This window comes from Vanacampus margaritifer, chromosome 7 (assembly GCF_051991255.1).
Source record: "Vanacampus margaritifer isolate UIUO_Vmar chromosome 7, RoL_Vmar_1.0, whole genome shotgun sequence".
Taxonomy (NCBI): domain Eukaryota; kingdom Metazoa; phylum Chordata; class Actinopteri; order Syngnathiformes; family Syngnathidae; genus Vanacampus; species Vanacampus margaritifer.
Window position 1 is genome coordinate 23,022,195 of NC_135438.1, and position 19,710 is coordinate 23,041,904.

The 19,710-nt window shown below is 38.5% G+C and overlaps 1 protein-coding gene across 1 annotated transcript; it reads left to right on the forward strand.

Annotated features, from left to right (window-relative positions):
• The first annotated feature begins 74 nt into the window (after positions 1-74).
• On the forward strand, positions 75-18,900 carry LOC144055836 (insulin-like growth factor-binding protein 4). Its single transcript, XM_077572168.1, has 4 exons — positions 75-857; positions 11,855-12,018; positions 13,766-13,891; positions 16,621-18,900. Exons 1-4 carry the CDS (start codon positions 500-502, stop codon positions 16,756-16,758), a joined length of 786 nt encoding a protein of 261 aa, XP_077428294.1. The 5' UTR covers positions 75-499; the 3' UTR covers positions 16,759-18,900.
• The last annotated feature ends 810 nt before the right edge of the window (positions 18,901-19,710 follow it).

A 19,710-nucleotide genomic window follows, 5' to 3' on the forward strand; every position in this document is an offset into this window, starting at 1 on the left:
AAAAGAGGCGTGTCCATAGACCAGTATAAAGTCCAAAGAGAGCCACTCAAGTTGAGCCATTCTCAGACGCCAGTATTTTGCACTGCACACCAGCAAGAGGAGAGACGGCAGTTGTTATTCAAAACATTGCCTTTTGATGATTTTGCATCTTGACACTTGTAGACCTCATTTTTGGCTTCAGCAGAACGTGCTCTGGACTTGAAGAAGACGCCGGTGGATATTTATTTGAACACAACAAAAGCTAGTTTTTATCATCACTGCATCCGCCAGCTGAGCAGATCAAGAGCAAGCTTCTATTCCAATGCCGTTCCATTGAATCAGTGGGACAGAGAAGCATCACAGACAAGGCATTGTGTCCCTAGCTGAAAATATCAAAGACCATCCTTGACAAAGAGTTTCTCTCAACTCCTGTCCCCTCGTTCAGCTCCAATCTGTTGTTTGGAATTAGAAAAGTGACCTAAAGCTCAGGAACGTAAGGTGACCAGTTCATAGGACTGCCATGGTGCGTGAGGGTGCTGTGGCGCTGGCGCCATCCTACTGGGGCCTGTGGGCTTTTGCCACTTTGATGCTAGTGGCACTGTGCTTGTCCGACCAGGCCATACGCTGCCCGGTATGTTCTGAGGAGAGGCTAGCCAGCTGTCAACTGCCGGAAAACTGTGAGGAGACGGTTCGCGAACCTGGCTGTGGCTGCTGCCCCACATGCGCCCTGCCCAAGGGGGCACACTGTGGCGTCTACTCGCCACGATGTGGAACCGGCCTGCACTGCTACCCGCCACAGGGTATCGAGAGACCGCTGCACTCGCTCATGCATGGCCAGGGGGTGTGCACCGATGAGAGGGAGGTGGAGGAAAACTCAGGTGAGCTTCAAGTCAGTCACTAACAACGAATGCGGGGTGTTGCTTTGTGCTGGATATTGAGGTTACCTGTGAGTGCTTTGAGAAGTGTTGTCTGAGAACTGATCTTAGCTCCTGCCCACACAGCAGCTCCTTATGCATGGCCAGTTGGGGGTATGCACACAGGTCCCCTGTTGTCTTGCAGCCACTTGCTGCGAAAGGGGCCCTGCAGCAGGATCCAAAGCAGAGTGCTGTGGTGATAGCTGGCGTAGGCGTGTACGCACGAGGAGCTCATGCTGGAGACATCTGCTGCTCGAGCGTGCGGTCCGTGTGACCTTTTGACCCTCAAGTTATATTTGTCAAAATATGCATGTATTTAAGTGATATTACAAGGTGTATGAGGTGGTCAGATGTGAGATTGTGCAGGCAGTGAAAAACATTGTGGTGGTTGTGGGAATGTGAGAGTCTACGCCTGTGTGTGTGGTGTGTGTATGTACTGCGAGGAGGCAATAAAAGCTGCCGTATCAAAAGACTGTAATGGAGTGTGGCCAGTCTGGGGCTAATAGAGCGCGCTGCAATCAGTAATTCACTTGGTGCTTTTTCATTCCTCATCCCAGCGCTGCAAACGGTTTATATTTGCGTCTCTCCCTGACGTCTGGATCACACACCTCCAGACAGAGTTCGTATTCTCCTCTTTGTTGTTGTCCGCCTGCACACATTTAGATCTGTTTTTACGTCTACACTGTAGGATGTCTTATCTGCAGATCCCTTTCCAGTTCAATGGACTTTAACTTCTCCCTAATAATGTAATAGTATCTTCTATTGGAAACAAATTGAGTGGTGTTGATTTACATGATTTTCTTTGTGCTGCAATTGTTATTAAGCATAACGGACATGGTTCTTTGATTTGATCCCAACTCGCCGCATACTGGTCCCGTGTTGCTTGAATAAACTGGTAAATGCACACGCTTTTGTCTCCAGCCAGAACAACAAAGACTTGGATCAGTCATTATAAAACTCCCAGGACACTCATCTCCAGTGCAGCATCTGTTTCCACTGCCCCTCACCCCCACCCCAAGCCCTAACAAGCCTTCGAATGCATCGCCCACCACGTCCAGCTCCTGCAGGAGGATGAGCTCATCAGCACTCATTCTGCCAGAGCTGAAATGAGAGCCTTCTGCTCTCCGTGCAGGGCCAGCATAGGTTAGGCCAGCACATAGCGTGACTAAATGGAATCAGAAAGACGAGGAAAGCTGTTTAGCGCATGATAAAAAAAAGAGGAGACTGTCCTTGCGCTGACCAGATTCTGAGTTTCTACAACGACGACTTGACTGCAAATTGTATATAAAGGGGATGGAACTTATTGTTAAAGGCCAAAGGTTCCGCTGCTCAGTTCAAAAGTCTCTTTTTTGATACACTGAAATTTGAACTCACAGTTCTGTTCTGCTCGATGCTTCTTATTACCCTTGGGATCATAACAAAGTGGGGGAGATGTGCCTAAAACCATGCAAATCAGTTCTTCTGGGCAGCAACTCAGATCCACTGCACAAGAATGATAGATATAAAGCTGATTTACTTGCGTTATTAAACAAGGGGGCGAATCTCCTGAATACGTGTCGGGCACAGCTTCACGCTTAGCAACAGCGAACACACTGGATAAAAATAGAAGAGGGTTTAAAAAATCCAAGAGAATTCACTGTGAAAGAATCTGTGATAGGAGCAGGTCTCAACAGCTGACTGAAGAAAATGATGAGTGGCCAGGGTCGAAGGAGCATATTTGTCTGCAAAACATGTATTTATTATTTCCACCACATTTCCATTGTAACCAACTCCCAAGAACCGTCTTCTATCCTATGACAAGGTTCAAGTCAGGTTTAGTGATTTAGTGACTTCTATGAAAGCCTGTCTATTCTAATACTCAGAATAAGTCATTGTGTATGTGTGTGTTGGCATCTGGGCCCACATTCCTGTCAAGTCTTCACCGGTACGACGCAGAAATTTTTCCTTTTTTGGAAAAACAAAACAATAATACAAATGGATACAGATGTAAGGGATAAAATGCTTAAAAGTATGCAGACAAAAAAAGCACAAGATCATAAATGTAAGTGTGTGAAGATTCAGCCTTTTAATTTCTCTTTAAAAAACAGCATGTTTTAGAAATAGTATTGTTCAATGTGTTTGTTCTCTTGATATTAATTGAGGATTTCATACATGCCATTGGTGTTGTGTATTTGCTTACTTGGAGTGCTGCAGTGCATTTGTTCAGCTGTGTCTCTCATGCATGAGTAAATGTGGTCTGCTACTTGCTGTCCTTTCGTGCACCGGGACCCCTTGTAGTGCTGCAGCCAAGAAATCCACAAACAATCCAACATTGAACTTTCGGAAAGACAGACAATCTCTGGCCTAGGAGATCATAGGGGTTCCGACACCAACCCTGCTAGTTTACACCAAGCTTACAATGCACGGAAAAGATAATCATTACAACACAAATGAAATGCACATTACGATACGATATACTTTTATTTTCCCCGTGGAGAACTTTTTCCTGGACTCCGTCCATCTGCAGTTTACAGTAAAGAGAAAACAACAGAATAGAAAGAGATAAAATTTAAATTAAATAAATAAGAAGTGCAGCAATAAGTAGAAGACTTCCCAGAAGTCTTCACAGAAGTGTACATGTGTAGAGAAGTACATACATGAGGACTGCACACACCCATATACACACACACACTCCTATATATATATATATATATACACATGAGTATGTACAGCACGGTTGCATATATTACACACACACAACATTGCACCATATATCTTATTGCACTGGGTTAATGTCGGTTAATGTCGGTTGTTAAGCCGTCCATTGAGCCGTCCATCACAAAGTTAAGCTATTAGAACAGACTTTGAATCTGAATTAACTTTCTATTTTTATAATTTTGCATTCATTCCAAGATTTTACTTAAGTAAATATCACTTATAAGCTTTATAAGTAGAAAAATTGTACTGGAAAATTGTGCAGTTGTGCTTGACAGCACTAATACGTATATGAACCTAATAATGATCACATTTAATTATGTTCTCTGGCTCGTGCTTAACATTATTTATCTTTTCATATTTCCTGTTTAAATAAATGGAGGAGAATTGAAGAGCGGCTGCGATGAATCATAGGCTCTTTCGTGCCTCACGCGACTGCACCCATTAATTGATGCAGGCAGTCATTTCTGTTTTGCTTTATATAGCCCATAAAAATGTTTGATCACACATGTACTCCACATGCTGACATTCAACGGTCTATCTAATATATTTAATAAATGTGTGCGACATTTTTAGATGCAATTTCTGTAAATATATCGACTGTTTGTTTAGGAGGTTAATATTTATGCTTAGAGTGCATTATTTGTGTGTTGCTACCCAAATCTACATGTATATCTGCTAACTAAGTATCTGCATGGCTGAGTGTTTTTTCTCTTTTGAATTCCATCCATGTCCATCCTCCCATATGCCCATTAAGATGCAATTTCTGTTTATTTATGTATGTTTGTAAGATTTATTTGAATGCTTAGAGTGCATTCCTACTGTTCTGCTTCTAACATTGTACTTTATCTTTATTTGCTAGCTCAATTTGGGTGGTACAGTATGATGACGTTATGCATTACAGTATTTCATGCATAAACTTATTTTGCACATTTGCCTGCTTTCATCAACTGAAAAAATTATTATGATTATGATTATTATTGTTAAATTTTGTTTAACTATTCAGTGCATCCATAAGGTCTATTTTTCCTCTCGGAATGGTTGTATTTTATCATTAATCCATTTAATATTTTCTTATTTTGAATAAGTTAAATAAAATATCTATTAATCAATTCATCATCATGAAATATTTACATTTTAAATCAAATGTTCAGCTGTATCACCTGGCCCTATTTTCCAACTTCATAGTGTCATGCTTAACAGTTAACAGTTGACAGTTAACTTCAATTGTTTTAAACAAAGACTAAAACTCAGGGAGTTGCGCTTTTGTTCAGCGTTTGTTGTTTATGTTATTTTGGACTTCTTTATTGCAGATTTAGTGTTCATGCCTTTTTTTCAGAGATAAATGAAAAGTTTTTCTTTAAAATGATCTCTCATTAGTTTAATAGAAATTTTATGTATCAAAAGTACTAATGGTATCGGTTACTTGGTAACGGTTATTTGAGAGTTGAGTACTTGTACTGATGTACTGTCTGATAAAAAAAAAAGGGATCATCCCTAATATGTATGCACAGATCAGTAATGCAAAAAGAAAAAAGAAAAAAAAAAGCGCTTCAGCTTGACCTGAACAACAACTTCAAATGTCCTTTACTTGTAATTATATTCCTGGTATGACATTACATTAAGTAGTTTTTCTCCTTAATAAATAATTAGATTTCTTACAGAACCCAGAGGAAAGTGTGAATCCCACAGGAGGCTTAATGTGGCAAAACGCACACTGGTCTGCAGTTCACAAAACATGGTTTGTTTTCATCTTACAAAAGCTTTAATCCAAAAGACATTTGTTAAGAAGAAACTGTTTATTCAGATGATGATCCATCTGTAAGACTTTTTATTCTGTATTTGTAGTTGGTTAATCGGTGTTCAAAAATATCATGTGGCATATTGGACGACAAGGCTACTGAATTGTTTTTCATTAATGGTACAGAACAGCCAAAAATCTGCTGATGCTACTAAGATTAATTAATCATTTTACATGAATCTTTACTTGCTGAGATCCTTGCCCAGTCCTTTTATTTTAAGAATTAAAAAAAATATTTGAAGTTCAAAAGAATCCTGTACAATGACGGCATGTGCCTTATTCAATTCTTTTCAGATGTAGTGTATTGTTTCTTGTGGAATAAATCAACAATCTATCAAACAAACCGTGCCTGCCCTGCTCTTGGTGGATTCCTGGCTCAAAACACAGTATAGGCCTACACCTGGAAATCTGTTTTGGCATCAGCTGGAACACTGGGAAGTGGTCAGAGCAGCATGTGGCAATGAAGCAGTAGGTTTTTCCCTTTTGGAAATTTCTGTTGATTTACTATTCTCTTTTGGCTTTAGCAACTTAAGAGAACTCCCTGCTTCCATTGCTCTTTTACAGCACACTTTTACAGGGATTCTACTGAAAAATGTTTTGATAATTGCTTCATAGACTTGGACCAGGCTGCAGTCCTTTTTAAAAGAATTACGTTATTAGCTTATATGAGACAAAAGTTCAGAATTCCAGCTTTAATTTCTTATTATTCAGGCTACATCGAAATGTGTAAAAATAAAAATAAAAATCAGGACAGACTACTTTTTGGTTGAAGTCATCCACTTTTTAAGGCTTTTTTTGCAATACCTGCAACTAGCCTGCAAGCTTGTAACCCATCGACTTAAATGCTTTTCCAGGCCTTTCCTGTGGCCTCTTCAAGTTCTTGTTTTCAAGTTTCTGGAGGTTCTCCCTTCACTTTCATCTTCGGGAGGTAAAATACACGTTCTATTGCAAGGGTCACCAACCTCTTTGAAGTTGAGAGCTATATCTTGGCTACTAATTAGTGCGAAGGGCAACCATTTGATATACACTTCTGAAATAACAAACAAGCTAATTTATTATTATTATTATTATTATTATTATTTCTATTATTAGAGATTGGGATAAAAAATCGGCTAACTTGGCTAAGCTGACCACAAAACAGGGGACAGTGTGGTTACCCGAGTAATCAATGGAGTTAATTGATAGGATAATCAATTAAAAAAAAGATTTGTTAGTGACAGCCCTAGTTATTATTAATAATTTGTAATTTATGTGATGCCCCTGATTTGTCACAATAATTGGGAAAGATAAATACCAATACATGTGCAACACATTATTTCAATAAAGTTTTCCCATTGTTTATTTCCTTGAAAATCCCCATGCCCCATCACTGGTGAGCTGTTTTTGGAACAGCCCCAAGGACATGTGCTACTTGGTGCTTAACGTCCGGTGATTGACTTGGCCAGTCAAAGATCTTTCACTTTTTCCTCTTAGTTGTGTTGGCAGTGTGTTTTGGATCATTGTCTTGTTGCATAAAGAAGCTTCTTTTGATTAGTTTGCATGCATTTTTCTGTAAATTGCCAGACAAAATGGTTTTGTAGAATTCATTCTCCTGCTACCATCATAAGTCATCAATAAGGACTAGTGACCCAGTTCCAGTTGGATCATTAGCAGCTCTTTTACTTTCTCCATACTTTGGCCTTTCCATCACGTTAGTAGTGGTTAATGTTGGTCTCATCAGACCATAAAACTTGGTTCTAAAACTTTTTTGGCTCATCTGTGTACTTCTTTGCAAAGCCTAATCGTTCGGATTCTTTTTGCTGATGAGTGTTTTACATGTTGTGATATGGCCTGTATAATTCTTCTCTTTTTTAAACAGTGGATTGTAATACCTTCACCACTGCCCTGTGGAGGTTAGCAGTGATGTCACTCACTGTTGTTTTTGAGTGTTTCATTATAGATCTCACAGTATTTCTGTCATCAACTGCTGTTGATACCCCTGGTCGACTTTTTTGATGTATTTTGCTCAGTACGCCAGTAGTCTCTTTCTTTAAAGCACATTACAAATTGTACAGTATTGGCCATGTTCAATGTTTGTGCAGTATGATCGATTTAAAAAAAAATTCTCTCAGTTCTACTGTAAAATAGTTTGCTTTTCTCTGGCAGCGCTCTGTTCTTCATGCTTAACAGCAAATGCAACATTGACAGGTGAAGCCCAAAGCCAAAATCTAATGTTCAAGCAATCAATCTAAAAGGCAACACCCGAGCACCTACAAATCCCATCAGTCACATGTTCCAATATTTTTGCTCATATGTAAAGTGGGTGGGTTCAAACTAAAGGTGCTCTGTCCTGAGTTGTTTAACACATCTAGATGTAAATACCACAAAATATTCATCTTTTGATCTGAATCCCAAATGTCTTTAGAATACAACAAAAACAAAGGGATTGACCTTGCTGTTTCAATACTTTTGGATGGTAGGCCTACTGTATGTTTAGAGTGGTTTGCTGCTTTGGCAACATTTAATGATGACTGTGAAAAGGGTGTTCCCGTTTCCTTGAAGAATGTCTGGGTGACGTTTTCTGTCAGATAATTAACAAGAAACCAAAAACAAAACAAATGAAAAGAAAATCACAGTTTTTACTAAATAACCTGTGCACATGAAACATGTAATTAGTTACTCTTATCCGCCCATGAGAAATATAATTATTGTTTTCTTTCTTTAGCCCAAATATTCTTGGCTTGATTAGTGTTTTTTCTTTACGTGGACTGTAAACCTATATATGAAATGATGTAATATCTATCTATTGCACTTGTTTTTCCTTCACAAAAATGTATTTTTGACAAACTTGACAGTACAACTGAAGTGAAGCCTTTCAGCTTTGATTTGACCTACAAAAGTAACTAGTTGATTGAGAAGACAAAAATTAAGAAACACCTTTGAAAAATGCAGTGGGCTTCAAACATCCTTACAGCTCTGGAATGAGGTTCTTTGAAGATGAAACCAAGATTAAGTTGGACCACACTGAAGGGAACAGAAAAAACAGAAGTGCAGTGGAAAAAAACGAGGCTCGTGATCCAAAGCAAACTACATTTCAACCATGGCAGTGGCAGGTCTAGTGCCTATTAGAAATACATCAATTCAAGACATTCAGAGCTATAAAACACACATAAAAATGTGACATTAAGATGTGTTAAACTGGTCGATGATGGTGTAGCGGTTCACTATCCTGGCTTCTGTGCAGACTGTGTGGGCTCAAGTATCATTCAGTCAGTGTGAATGGTTGCCTGTATTATACCATACATGCCTTGTGACATGTAGTCTGCCTTTTTCCTGATGTCAGCAGTGATAGGCTATAGCTCTCTGTGACCCTGAATAGGATAAGTGGTATAGAAAATGCATGGATGTGTGATGCAACACAATTAAATAGCAAACAGAAAGCTAGCAGCTAAATCTTGTTAATGCATATGGCACATTTTCCTTTAAAATCCTATAAAGCCAAACATATATTAAATACAAGACATTTTGAGCCCTCTATTTCATGAGTACAATATTTTTTCCCATTAAAACCCTGACGTATATGATCTGACACATACATTGCACAGATAATCCATTAGAGGGCAGTATCACCCAGTTAATGGCTGAGAAAGTAGAGACACCTATACTTACTTTATTAATATTGGGAAATGTTCTTTCAGATTTTTGGAAATACTAATATGTTTGATATGTCTTTTTTTTATTATATTTTTTTGACAGTTATAAATGTACAAATTTAAATCATTGTGACCTGATGTATCAAATATGATACAAATTAAAAGTCATAAGTGGAAGTTGATTTTCAAAAAAAAAGAAGTTTTGGTTTGTTCAACAGGACCAATACATACTCTATTTACAAAGAATCTGATTTTTTCCTCATATATTTCATAGTTCAGGCTTTATAGGGTTAAATACGGACTATGAATCCCTCAGAATCAGTATCAATCGTTTGCTGAGACCCTTCTGCAGTGAAATGTTCGAAGCATTAGCAAGAATTCCTGAAATATGTGACTTTCAGTACGTCACAGAGTCTTGCTTTAAGGGTGTCTGGTTGCTTTATTGACTTGCTCTGAGGGAGTTGAGGTGGACATCACAAAGAGCGTTGATGAGTAACATATTCTGAGAGAGCTGACCTTTGACTCAGGCTACCACAGCCAGCCTGGGTCATTTGTTTTTAAGCTAATAGTATAGTTATTCGGTCAGATGTAAGGAAAGTAAAGAAAACACATATTGACCTTGCCTTGGCGTTTAATTTTTAACAATAAATCAAAAACATCATGTTTTTTGTACACTTATTCTTAGTGTCCCAAAGGATATATTTGTAGACCACAGAAATTTTCAGGTCAATCTGAGGAATGGACTGAGGGGTTCTCAGCAGTTAGTGGTTGTGTATCACTCCACAAGTAGGCCCAAAATGAACAAAAACAACAAAGTGCTGAAAATATTTGTACTGGTTTGACCTTCATCCTTAGATTCAGTACAACTGTTCAACTAAATAGGTTATAGCCTTAGGTTAATTATTTGGGCTCAGCAGATTGGGTTGACGATTGGATTTAGGTGGGCGGAAGAGCTGAAGCTGGTCGCCTTTGTAATGAAGTTGAAGTAAATCTCATGCTCCTTAATGCTTCAGAAATGTTGGTTGTGGTTGGATTGCTCACTGGTAACACCACTAACTTAGAACACAGGAATCAGGGTTCAAGTCCTGGTCAGGGAGGAGGGCCCACCAACATTAGGGTCAAACATCATGCAAGTGATTCGCTGTAGTGACCCATGATGGGGAAAGTTGCTTCTTATTAGAAAACATTGAGCATAAAATGAGTATGATTTATTTTTTATTTTTATCACAGCTATACTGATAACCTGGTAACTAAATTCTTGGTAACTTTAACTAGTCAGTATGGGTAGTGTTGACCCCTTCTTGGATCAAAATCCTGACTTAACGTGGTTGATCAAATTCTGAGCCCATGTAGGCCTACTGGGCGTAAATAGCCTAGCTCGGTTCCTTTTGGACCCAGCGCTGGTTTAGCTATTTCATTCAATTTGGGTTACGTTGGACCTAAGAATATTAAGAGTGTGCGTAGCTGAACAAAGGCAAAATAATTGCAATGGGAAATGTTGGATTTTTTGTTCTATTTAAAGAAGGTGTACACAGTCAGACAAATATTCCATTGATCTTCATCAGAATAAACCACATTGGTGCAATTTCACTAGTAATTAGGGAAAATAACAATGTAGTAATTATGTTATTGGAATAATGATACATTAAAGAGTATTAAAAGTAGTAAAAAGAGAAGATCCCATTCATTATCCTAATCAAAGTAGTGTTGACTTGCCACAAGAAAACAGCAATTGAAGCAACAAACAAGACATCTCACTCTTAACCCACTCCTTAAATCCAGTAAAGCTGCATGCAATCGGAAGTATGAACAGACAAAAGAGAAGAATTTACAACTTTGGATGTAGGAAACAACTGAAACAATGCTGGCGCTTGCGATAGGAAGTGCTGATGAGCAAAGATTAAAAGCAGCGAGACAAAAAATAAACAGAATCGGCACAATTACCCCAGACACGCCAAGATAGACAGTTTGCTAAATCATAATTCTTTACACGGGAGGCTTACTGCAACATTTGTGTTAATATACTGTATGTCTAATGTATTCTTTACATGAAAAAGCAAATTCATTGTAACACCATGCTCTTATAATACTGACACAACTTGCAAAAACTAAGACAACATATGCATCCATCCATTATCTGTACGACTTTCCCTCACAAGGGTCGCGGGGGTGCTGGAGCCTATCCCAGCTGTCTTGGGGCAGTAGGCAGGGTACACCATGAACTGGGTGCCAGCCAATCATAAAAAAAGAAATCCAAAGCAAAATCCCCATGCAAGGGGTTAGCATGCAGGCAACAGAACCACCCTCTCTTTCTTTCTCTTTGCCAACAGTGTTTAATTGGATGCCTGGCAGTGATCTTGTGTAGCAAGCAGAGCGCTGATCTACAGCTTTTACAGTTTAGCCTGCTTTGATTCCAGTGCCAGGCTATAAAACGCCACGGGTAATAAGCTGGAAGAACAAAACACTGCCAAGTCTCACAAGCCACAGGTGAAATGAACGTGAGGAGCACATGCACATAAGCATACACAGCAGTGCCCACTTAGAATATGACAGTGCAAATACACTTTAACAACATCCATCTGGAGAGGGAGGGGACATTTCCTCAGGAAGCAGCTGGCTGCCTGAAGGGCCACAGAACTCGGCACACACAGTTGAATGTGGTACAGGCCGCAACAGGGGTTCTGTCATTTAAACTGCCTAATAAATCATGGCATGGCTGCAGTTAATATGAAGCACCCAACAGTGAACATAGCACCAGACGTATTAAAACAGGAGGAACTTAACTTTGACATACTCCAAGTCTGACAGATTGATTTGTTTCTTGTTGCCTTAAGTGATGGAACGGCAGGATGAAATCATCCCAGAGCACCCAAACAACAGCAATATTCGATGCAGTCCACAAGACAAACGCTGCATACAGAAGACCCTGGCCCGACACCCACCAAAATCAACAAATCAGAGAAGCAACACAGCGAGGGAGGAAGCCAAGGCGGCGCTGGTGAGCAAAAGCACATTCGGAGAATGACACTCACAGTAGTTCATCTCTGGAGCAGTGTTTCCCAAACTTTGGCGCATGAGTGACTTCTAGGGAGTGCATGACAGTAAAAGTACAATGTTGGTGAGGTAGTGTACTTAATCATGTACACTCAAAACTTGATCAATTTACCAAACCACTTAACTCACAACAAGAAAGTAAGGTTGTAATAGAAAGCCAATGTTACAAAATCTTCAGTTTAATCAAATTCACAAATTATTGCATCAAAAATTATTGCATCCCACAACGAAAACGACTACATCTAGTATTTTCTATGACCTCCATGACTGTTATGGATTGAAACGTGTCGGCTAGGCCTGGAATTAACAAAATGTCAGTCTTTTTCTCTGTGTCTACTTATTTGTGCTAAATGTACTTTAATACATTTAATTTAAAAACTACTTTTTTTTTGTGGGTAACCAATTAACAAATCTTGTTTGCAATCAATGGCCCACATTTATGGGAGTATTTTGTTATATAGTATCCCATAGAAAAGATTAATTCTGACAGGAAACTAAAGGTGTTCTTACTAACCTGTTGGGGCGCAAGCTGAAAGTATCATTGTTGTGCATTCGCTCAGCGCTAGTTTGTTGAGGCGGGTCAAGACCATCATTATATACTAAATGAATTAAATGGATTTAAGTTCTTTATTCACATTCAAATGGGTAACTATGTCATATAATTGTCAAATATTGGATAAATAAAGGTAAACACACTGGTAAGATAAGACTTTTAACAAACAGCTTAACTCGATGCAATAGCCTGTCAAGAGGAGCTGATAGTAATTTAGCATGCCCATGGGCAGAAATATCAGTCAGTGCTGTTCAGCAGATTATTTCAACACAACGGCATTCTGATTTATATTGCGTTTGTGGCATATTGACTGAACATGACATCACACTTGCTCTGGGCTCTGCTAACAACCAATCATGGCTTAGCGCAGGAAAAGAAGTTGCCCTGTACATATGCGCCGAGGGTTGATACTTCAGGTGGGTGTTTAGGTCGCCAAGGATTGTTAAAGGGGAAGTCAACCCCCCCCAAAAAATATTGGCAATAATATGTTCTTCAATGTAGCACCACTAGTATAAATATGGCATTCTGGTTAAAATTGCATTAGTGGAATATGAGTTAAGCACCAACCAGCAGCTTTCTTTTTATAAATATCAGAAGGCGGCCATTTTGTCACCTGCTGTCGAGTGAAAATGACTGCTCAGCTTCAGAAAACAGCTGAGCTGTGATTGGTCAGTCGACAGCAAGTGGCAAAATGGCCGCCGCCTAAGAAAGATCAAAACAGATGGATTTTTGCCACATTACTCATAATCCACAAATGTAATATTGATTAGAATGTCATGTTTAGACTAGGGATGTTCCATATAACATATCATTGTCAATAAATGTTTAAGGTTAACTTAGCCTTTAAACTACAAAAAAAAGAAGGATGTAAGCATTTGCCCCATAAACAAACACCCCTATTGTAACACCAACAAAATTAAAATAATGGATATAAATCACAATCTATGTATTTATAAATGTTTTGCAAAATTATTTCATACATACACAATAGATGAGATAGTAAAATATTACACCAGTTTTGTTTTCACAAGTTAACATGACTTACACTGGAACTGGAAACACACTGGATGAGAATGAGCACAATGGTATTGTACACATTCGCAAGTTGAATATAAACTGCCAATGGTGTTCCCCTCAGGCTCCATGTCGTGCTGAGCTCCAGAGAGCACTGGACAGATTGGCGTCCAATTCCCGCACTCATGATGATCTCTTCACAATTCCCATTCCCAACTGTGACAAGAATGGAGATTTCCACACCAAACAGGTCTGTGACATCACGCACGCAATTCTTGGCTGTTATCAATCAAACAGAAAATGAAAGGCTGATGTTTATACATCAAGTAGTTCCTTTCAAACTACATCAGCAGTATCTGAGCCAGAATATAAAACAGGCCTGCAGCAGATTGAATGTTTTGAGTACAAAGTCAACAAAAACATGTCCAAGTAGACACTCCTTTGAAATCACCAAGGCCTCTTTTTTTCTAATCCCACACAAAAATGATCTACTTTCCTTTCAGAAATCAAGAGTGCATATAAAATGCATTCTACTTAACTGCTCACGACTCATTGCATTGCAACAATGGATGCTATTAGCTTTTGGACATTTTGGGCGTTTTTTTTTTAATTTTAATTTTGTTATTCTTTAGTTTTGCCAAGATTCTGTAACAATTCAGATAAGCATGACAATAGAGTGAGCGAGCAAGCGTCAAGAGACTTAAGACTGGAGATGAGATTGCTTTGAGCTTTGTATGCAATCAAAGCAAAGTTCTGGAAAGGCACATGTCCTCACCAGACCGACTTCTACTGATTGCGCAACATGGTTCAAGTATCCCTGTCTGCAGAATTTCACAGAAATCTGTTGATTGTTAGAAACTGTGATGAAAAGTACAGGGAAGTAAAGCACATGTCAGGAGGGACAACTAAGAACATTTTATGAACGAGTTACAAGGTTGTTAACTGGCCTTAAAGACCTTGTGAAAATATGGAGTCCAAAATATTGTCAAAAGTTTTATCTATGTTGTACTGTGAGAAGCATAGAAAAAAATCTCCAGTGCTTCAGTTATAACATTTAACACTTTGAGAGTCAGTTATTCATTAAGACATATAAATCTGGTATTATCAGTCAAGAAGGCTCAATACTCGACTAAAGCTGCTTACAGGTTCCAGATAGGCCTGTCCTGGCTACTGTTGCTTTTCCATTACACCAGTCGCCAATCAATTGGCGATGGGATTGGGGTTGGATCAACTGAACTGTGCAAGTTTCCACTGCACACTCGCAGTGAGTGGGTTGGGTTTATGCCACAGATTTCATGAGTGGAGTCTCAGCCACTGTCATGATGTGACAAACAAACAGCCCAACAAATGCACAAAAGCTTTCACACAGATGAAAATCAATTTCAAGGTTCAAGCCAGCAAGTAAGCCACCCACCGCAGAGACAAAACTACAGTATATATACCAGGGTTCACCAATTCCGGTCCAGTTTTAGATGTTTGCACCTACCAACACACCTGATACTAAAGATCAGGATCGTTACCAGGAATGGTGATGAGCTGATTGTATGAATCAGGTGTGCTAGTGGGCGGAAACATCTTACACCTGCAGGACGTCGGACCTCGAGGACCGGAATTGGTGTACCCTGGTATATACAGTACACCAGGAGTTACCGTGGGCCAGGTAGACCACAACAACCACGAGTAGCCAACTGGCCTGTTCCAAAAATAGCTCAAAAGTGAAGGGGCATTGTGATTTTCAGTAATTATAGAAATAAAGTGTTGCATATTGTGAGATGTCATTATGAGCAGCGTCTTCTCATACATTGTAAATAAGTGATGATTATTCTATCGATTACTCCATCGATTTTTCGGGTAATTATACTGCCCCCTGTTTCGAGGCAGAAAAATTTGGTGACAACATCAAACGGTGCCATTGTAACCGCACAGCACCGAATAAAGGTAATGTAAAGGCGACCTCACAGTGCGAAATAAGGCTGCTTCAGGGTAGAACCAGTATAATAGAAAAGGGGCTTAATAGATGCAGGAAGCACAATGGATCCATAGATTAGGGCTCACAAATATATTAGGGGTGTCAAAATTAGTGCGTCAATTTTTAGTTAATTTAAAGTTCCTTTCACGCCGCTATTTTTTTTTTTTTACGCGTAATTAATGACCACCCCTCACTTGGAAAGCCTGTAGTGGGGGAATTCCAGTCGCAACGCAGCAGACACATCCATGTCAAGATTTAGCAGTAATAAATTGAATAATAATGCATATATTTGTGGAGACTGGAGTCAAGTTGTATTTTACAATTTAAAAATGCGCAGAATTTCACAAGTTACTTGATGTTAAAGATTAGATAGCTCTTAATATAAAAAGAAAAATGCTGTCACCAACATCTTACAAATGCAATTATGTCATCTAGTGGCAGAAAATGACCTCAACACAAATCAATATCACACTCGTTTTTAACGGGGGGTCTGTATCAATGACTAACAGATGCTGCCATATTTCTATTAGTTTAATATTTGTTTACACTTTTATAACAAGAGTATGAAAACTTAGAACAAAATATTTTATTGCACATTTAGAATCGATGTAAAATGTGTGATTAATCGTAAGTTAACTATTGAAGTCATGCGATTAATTCCAATTAAAAAATGTAATCGCCTGACACCCCTAATATAAAAACTATTTGCCTTACAACCCACACCAATGGAGTTGATAGCAAATTTTTTTAGTCAAGTTGAACAAATGTGTGTGTTTTGAATAATGCAGCAGACCAAATTATGGTGACTGGTGTATGATAACAGAAAAAGGCATAGTGGAAAACTGATGATCATTGTTGTAATAAAACAAAATACAGCAGCTTGCTAGGCTGTTGCGCTCTGTTAAGTGACTACATGGAAACCAAAAAGCAATCAGACACTACATTACAGCGTACATTAATGTGACACGGTGATAAAGGAGGTTAAGAATGACCCTAATTTCTGCCCACAGTGCCATCCAGCCCGTGATGGTCAGCGAGGAAAGTGCTGGTGCGTGGATCAGAAGACGGGCATGAGACTGCCTGGCCCGCTAGAGCTGCGTGGAGAACTGGACTGCCACCAGTTAATGACTGCTACTCTGAGGGATTGAACAGCACAGCAAGGGATTCCATGTGGGTACAGGAGCAGCTTAGTTCAACTGGTGCTTAAGAGCAGATCTACGTAAGGAAATACCCCACAGTCTCACTTCATTTGAGGCCTGCGGTACTTGAGCTAGTGCAACAAAAGGAATGAGTTTGACATTGAAATGAGTCTTTTGTTGCTGTTCTTTTGTTTCTTGTGTGTATGTGAGTCATTTGGGCATTTGTCATGTATTGGTTCTCTGATGTGAAGTTACGACCTGTAGTCATTTGATACTGTACATGCTTTAACGGGTGGCAGGAAAAAAAATGCACAAAAGGGAAAAAATTCATTTTCTCTGCTATTAAATAGATAAAGATCTGAAAACTAACCATAGCATACTTGTACAGTTCATCCACTTAGTACAAAATGAGAAAGGCCAGGCTCTTCTTCCATTAGCAACCAAATGATCTAAAGAAAAGAAAAAAAAAGCAACCAAATGATCTGCTTTTTATGGCTATGCAAACGTGAACTGTAAGAGCAGTTTGAAAAAGCATAAGACTAAATTGTTGCCATGTGAGCGCTGAGAAAAGATTTGATTTTTCTCCCTGTTATAAATCTTTTTGCCAACAGCCTGTCTTTAGCACATTGGACTGGCTAAAAAAATATCTACTAAGTGTTGATAGGATAATCTTATTTCTCCAGCTGCAGCTAATTTGCTAAATGACTCTGACATGTGCGCTGTATGTGATGTACAGTATTAACATGCACACTTTCTTTAGAATGTTTGATATAATACTTGGGTGGTGGGATGTATTGCTTGTGCCAACACATACACAATCTGTATTTTTTGGACCATGTTTGATTTGGACTTGGAAGAGCAATTATTTAATATGCTCGTCATTGGCCATTATTGGAAAATACAGATCCAACGTGTCCTACACACGAACACAAGCAGAGTGACTTAAGTTTTATGAAAAAGATCTTGGTGGTAAATCATCATCGCATACATAACTAAATTGTTTTAGATTCTATAATAGTGTGGAAATAGTTTTCAAGATACAGTACAGTATAGGGAAAAGTGCTTTAAAGGCCACGTCATGGCAAGTTGATAAAAGCCCAAGAATAAAGGTTGTCTATAGAGCAGTAATAGAAGAAGCTACTGTAGTTATTAACTTCTAAAGGAAACTTATTTTATTTTTTCCACATATGCAGATTTCTAAGCCAACATAACTAAAATTACAACACAGGGGTTTAATTCACCTATAAATATGGAAAAGTAATGTGAAATTTACATTCAAAGTAAAAGTGAATGCAGTCCCCTTTTCTATACAAAAGAACATAAACAGACTGACACATTTCTCAACTTTATGTAAAGAAGATGCTTGACTCACTCTGTGTCTATTTTATGTCTCAACACTAATTAAGTTTGCCTGTAATTCAGACCAAGGAAATATGAAAGGTCCTAGTAAAATATGAAGCCCTAACACTCATAATTAAAAACAAAAAAAGCTTGGTTGGGAAAAGTAAGAGAGAAGAAAAAGGAGGGGGGTTGTTATGTTTGTTTGACTCATTAATCAAACCAAATACAATTTTTCTGCTGTTATTTTGTTAAAGCATCTTAAGTTGTCTCACCAACCACAATAAACTGACATTAAGACAGCAGTTGTTAAGACAGAAAGAGAGAGAGAATCAAAACAATGGCTTTTGAAATACCACAGACCAAAAGAAGTGAAATTTTCCAAAGACTCCTAATTATGATGTTGGTATTGAAGGCGGAACTGCACATAGACTATTTGTTAACTCGAGTCAAACACATTTATCTGTCCAACTGCCTCTGTCTTTCAGAAAACTAACAAATGGTCTTGGCTTTGATTCGCTGAAAGTATTTTAACTAAATAAACGATGCATTTAAGCTGTATGTCTTTAACTTTGCTGTACTGAACTGTAACCACATTTCTTAACAATAGAATGTGTAGCAATTGACGTCATGTTTGCATGCACAAAAATCAGCCAGAGGCTGAAAAGAGATCTTGTGTGTCTTGTCCACAACAGGACAAGCTATATTCAAACACTGAAGTGATCAACAATCTGAAAGCGAGTTTTGCATCCATATTATTGTTTATTTGATGAAACTTTGTAAAGCATTAATTAAAACATTTTAGAAACCACATTGCTGATGTTGTCATTACTTGACATATACTGTCATTTGGTCACTAATTATGGATACATTGTAGCATTGATGTCCCTTTTTTATATGCTGACAATAGATTACATTGCATGCATGGTGACTCAAACCATCACATTATTCACCTGCTTGTCATCAATTAAGAAAACAAAAGACACAAAAAAACAATATAATCTGATCAGGGGTCCATTTCACAAAGCATGTTCAACAAACACCGAGACTAACCCTGAACAGCAAGTTGACATATCCAGCGTTTTCGGTTACAGGACAGCTAATTTGAGGTAGTTATATCAACGCACAGAAGTTTCACCTGGCGTTGCCACTACACTAAAAAGTAGGGATGTAACCATATCCAAAAATCACGATAGGATAATTATCACGATATTGTGGGAAGGTTGACAATACAAAAAATTGTCACAATATTATAAAAAAATGAGCTCATACAAAAAAACAACAACATTATTGTGCTTTTGTACATAACAACAATGCATATAAACAACCTGAAATCTCTAATAACACTTAATATTGAGGCACTTACTTGCTGATGCACGCACACATTGAGTTCCTCCACATATTGACTCGGTTCACAAGCATATTACATGCCCCATCATCTGACCAATGGCGTGGATTTTAAACATAGCAGGGTCAAAACATGCCTTGTGAAAATTAAATGGAAATCAACTTGACTTTTTAAAAAGATGTGCTGCTTTTAATATCATGACATGACGACGATGATATATTGTGGCAGTTTAATTATTGCAATATCACAATATCGCCGTTATCGTTACATCTCTA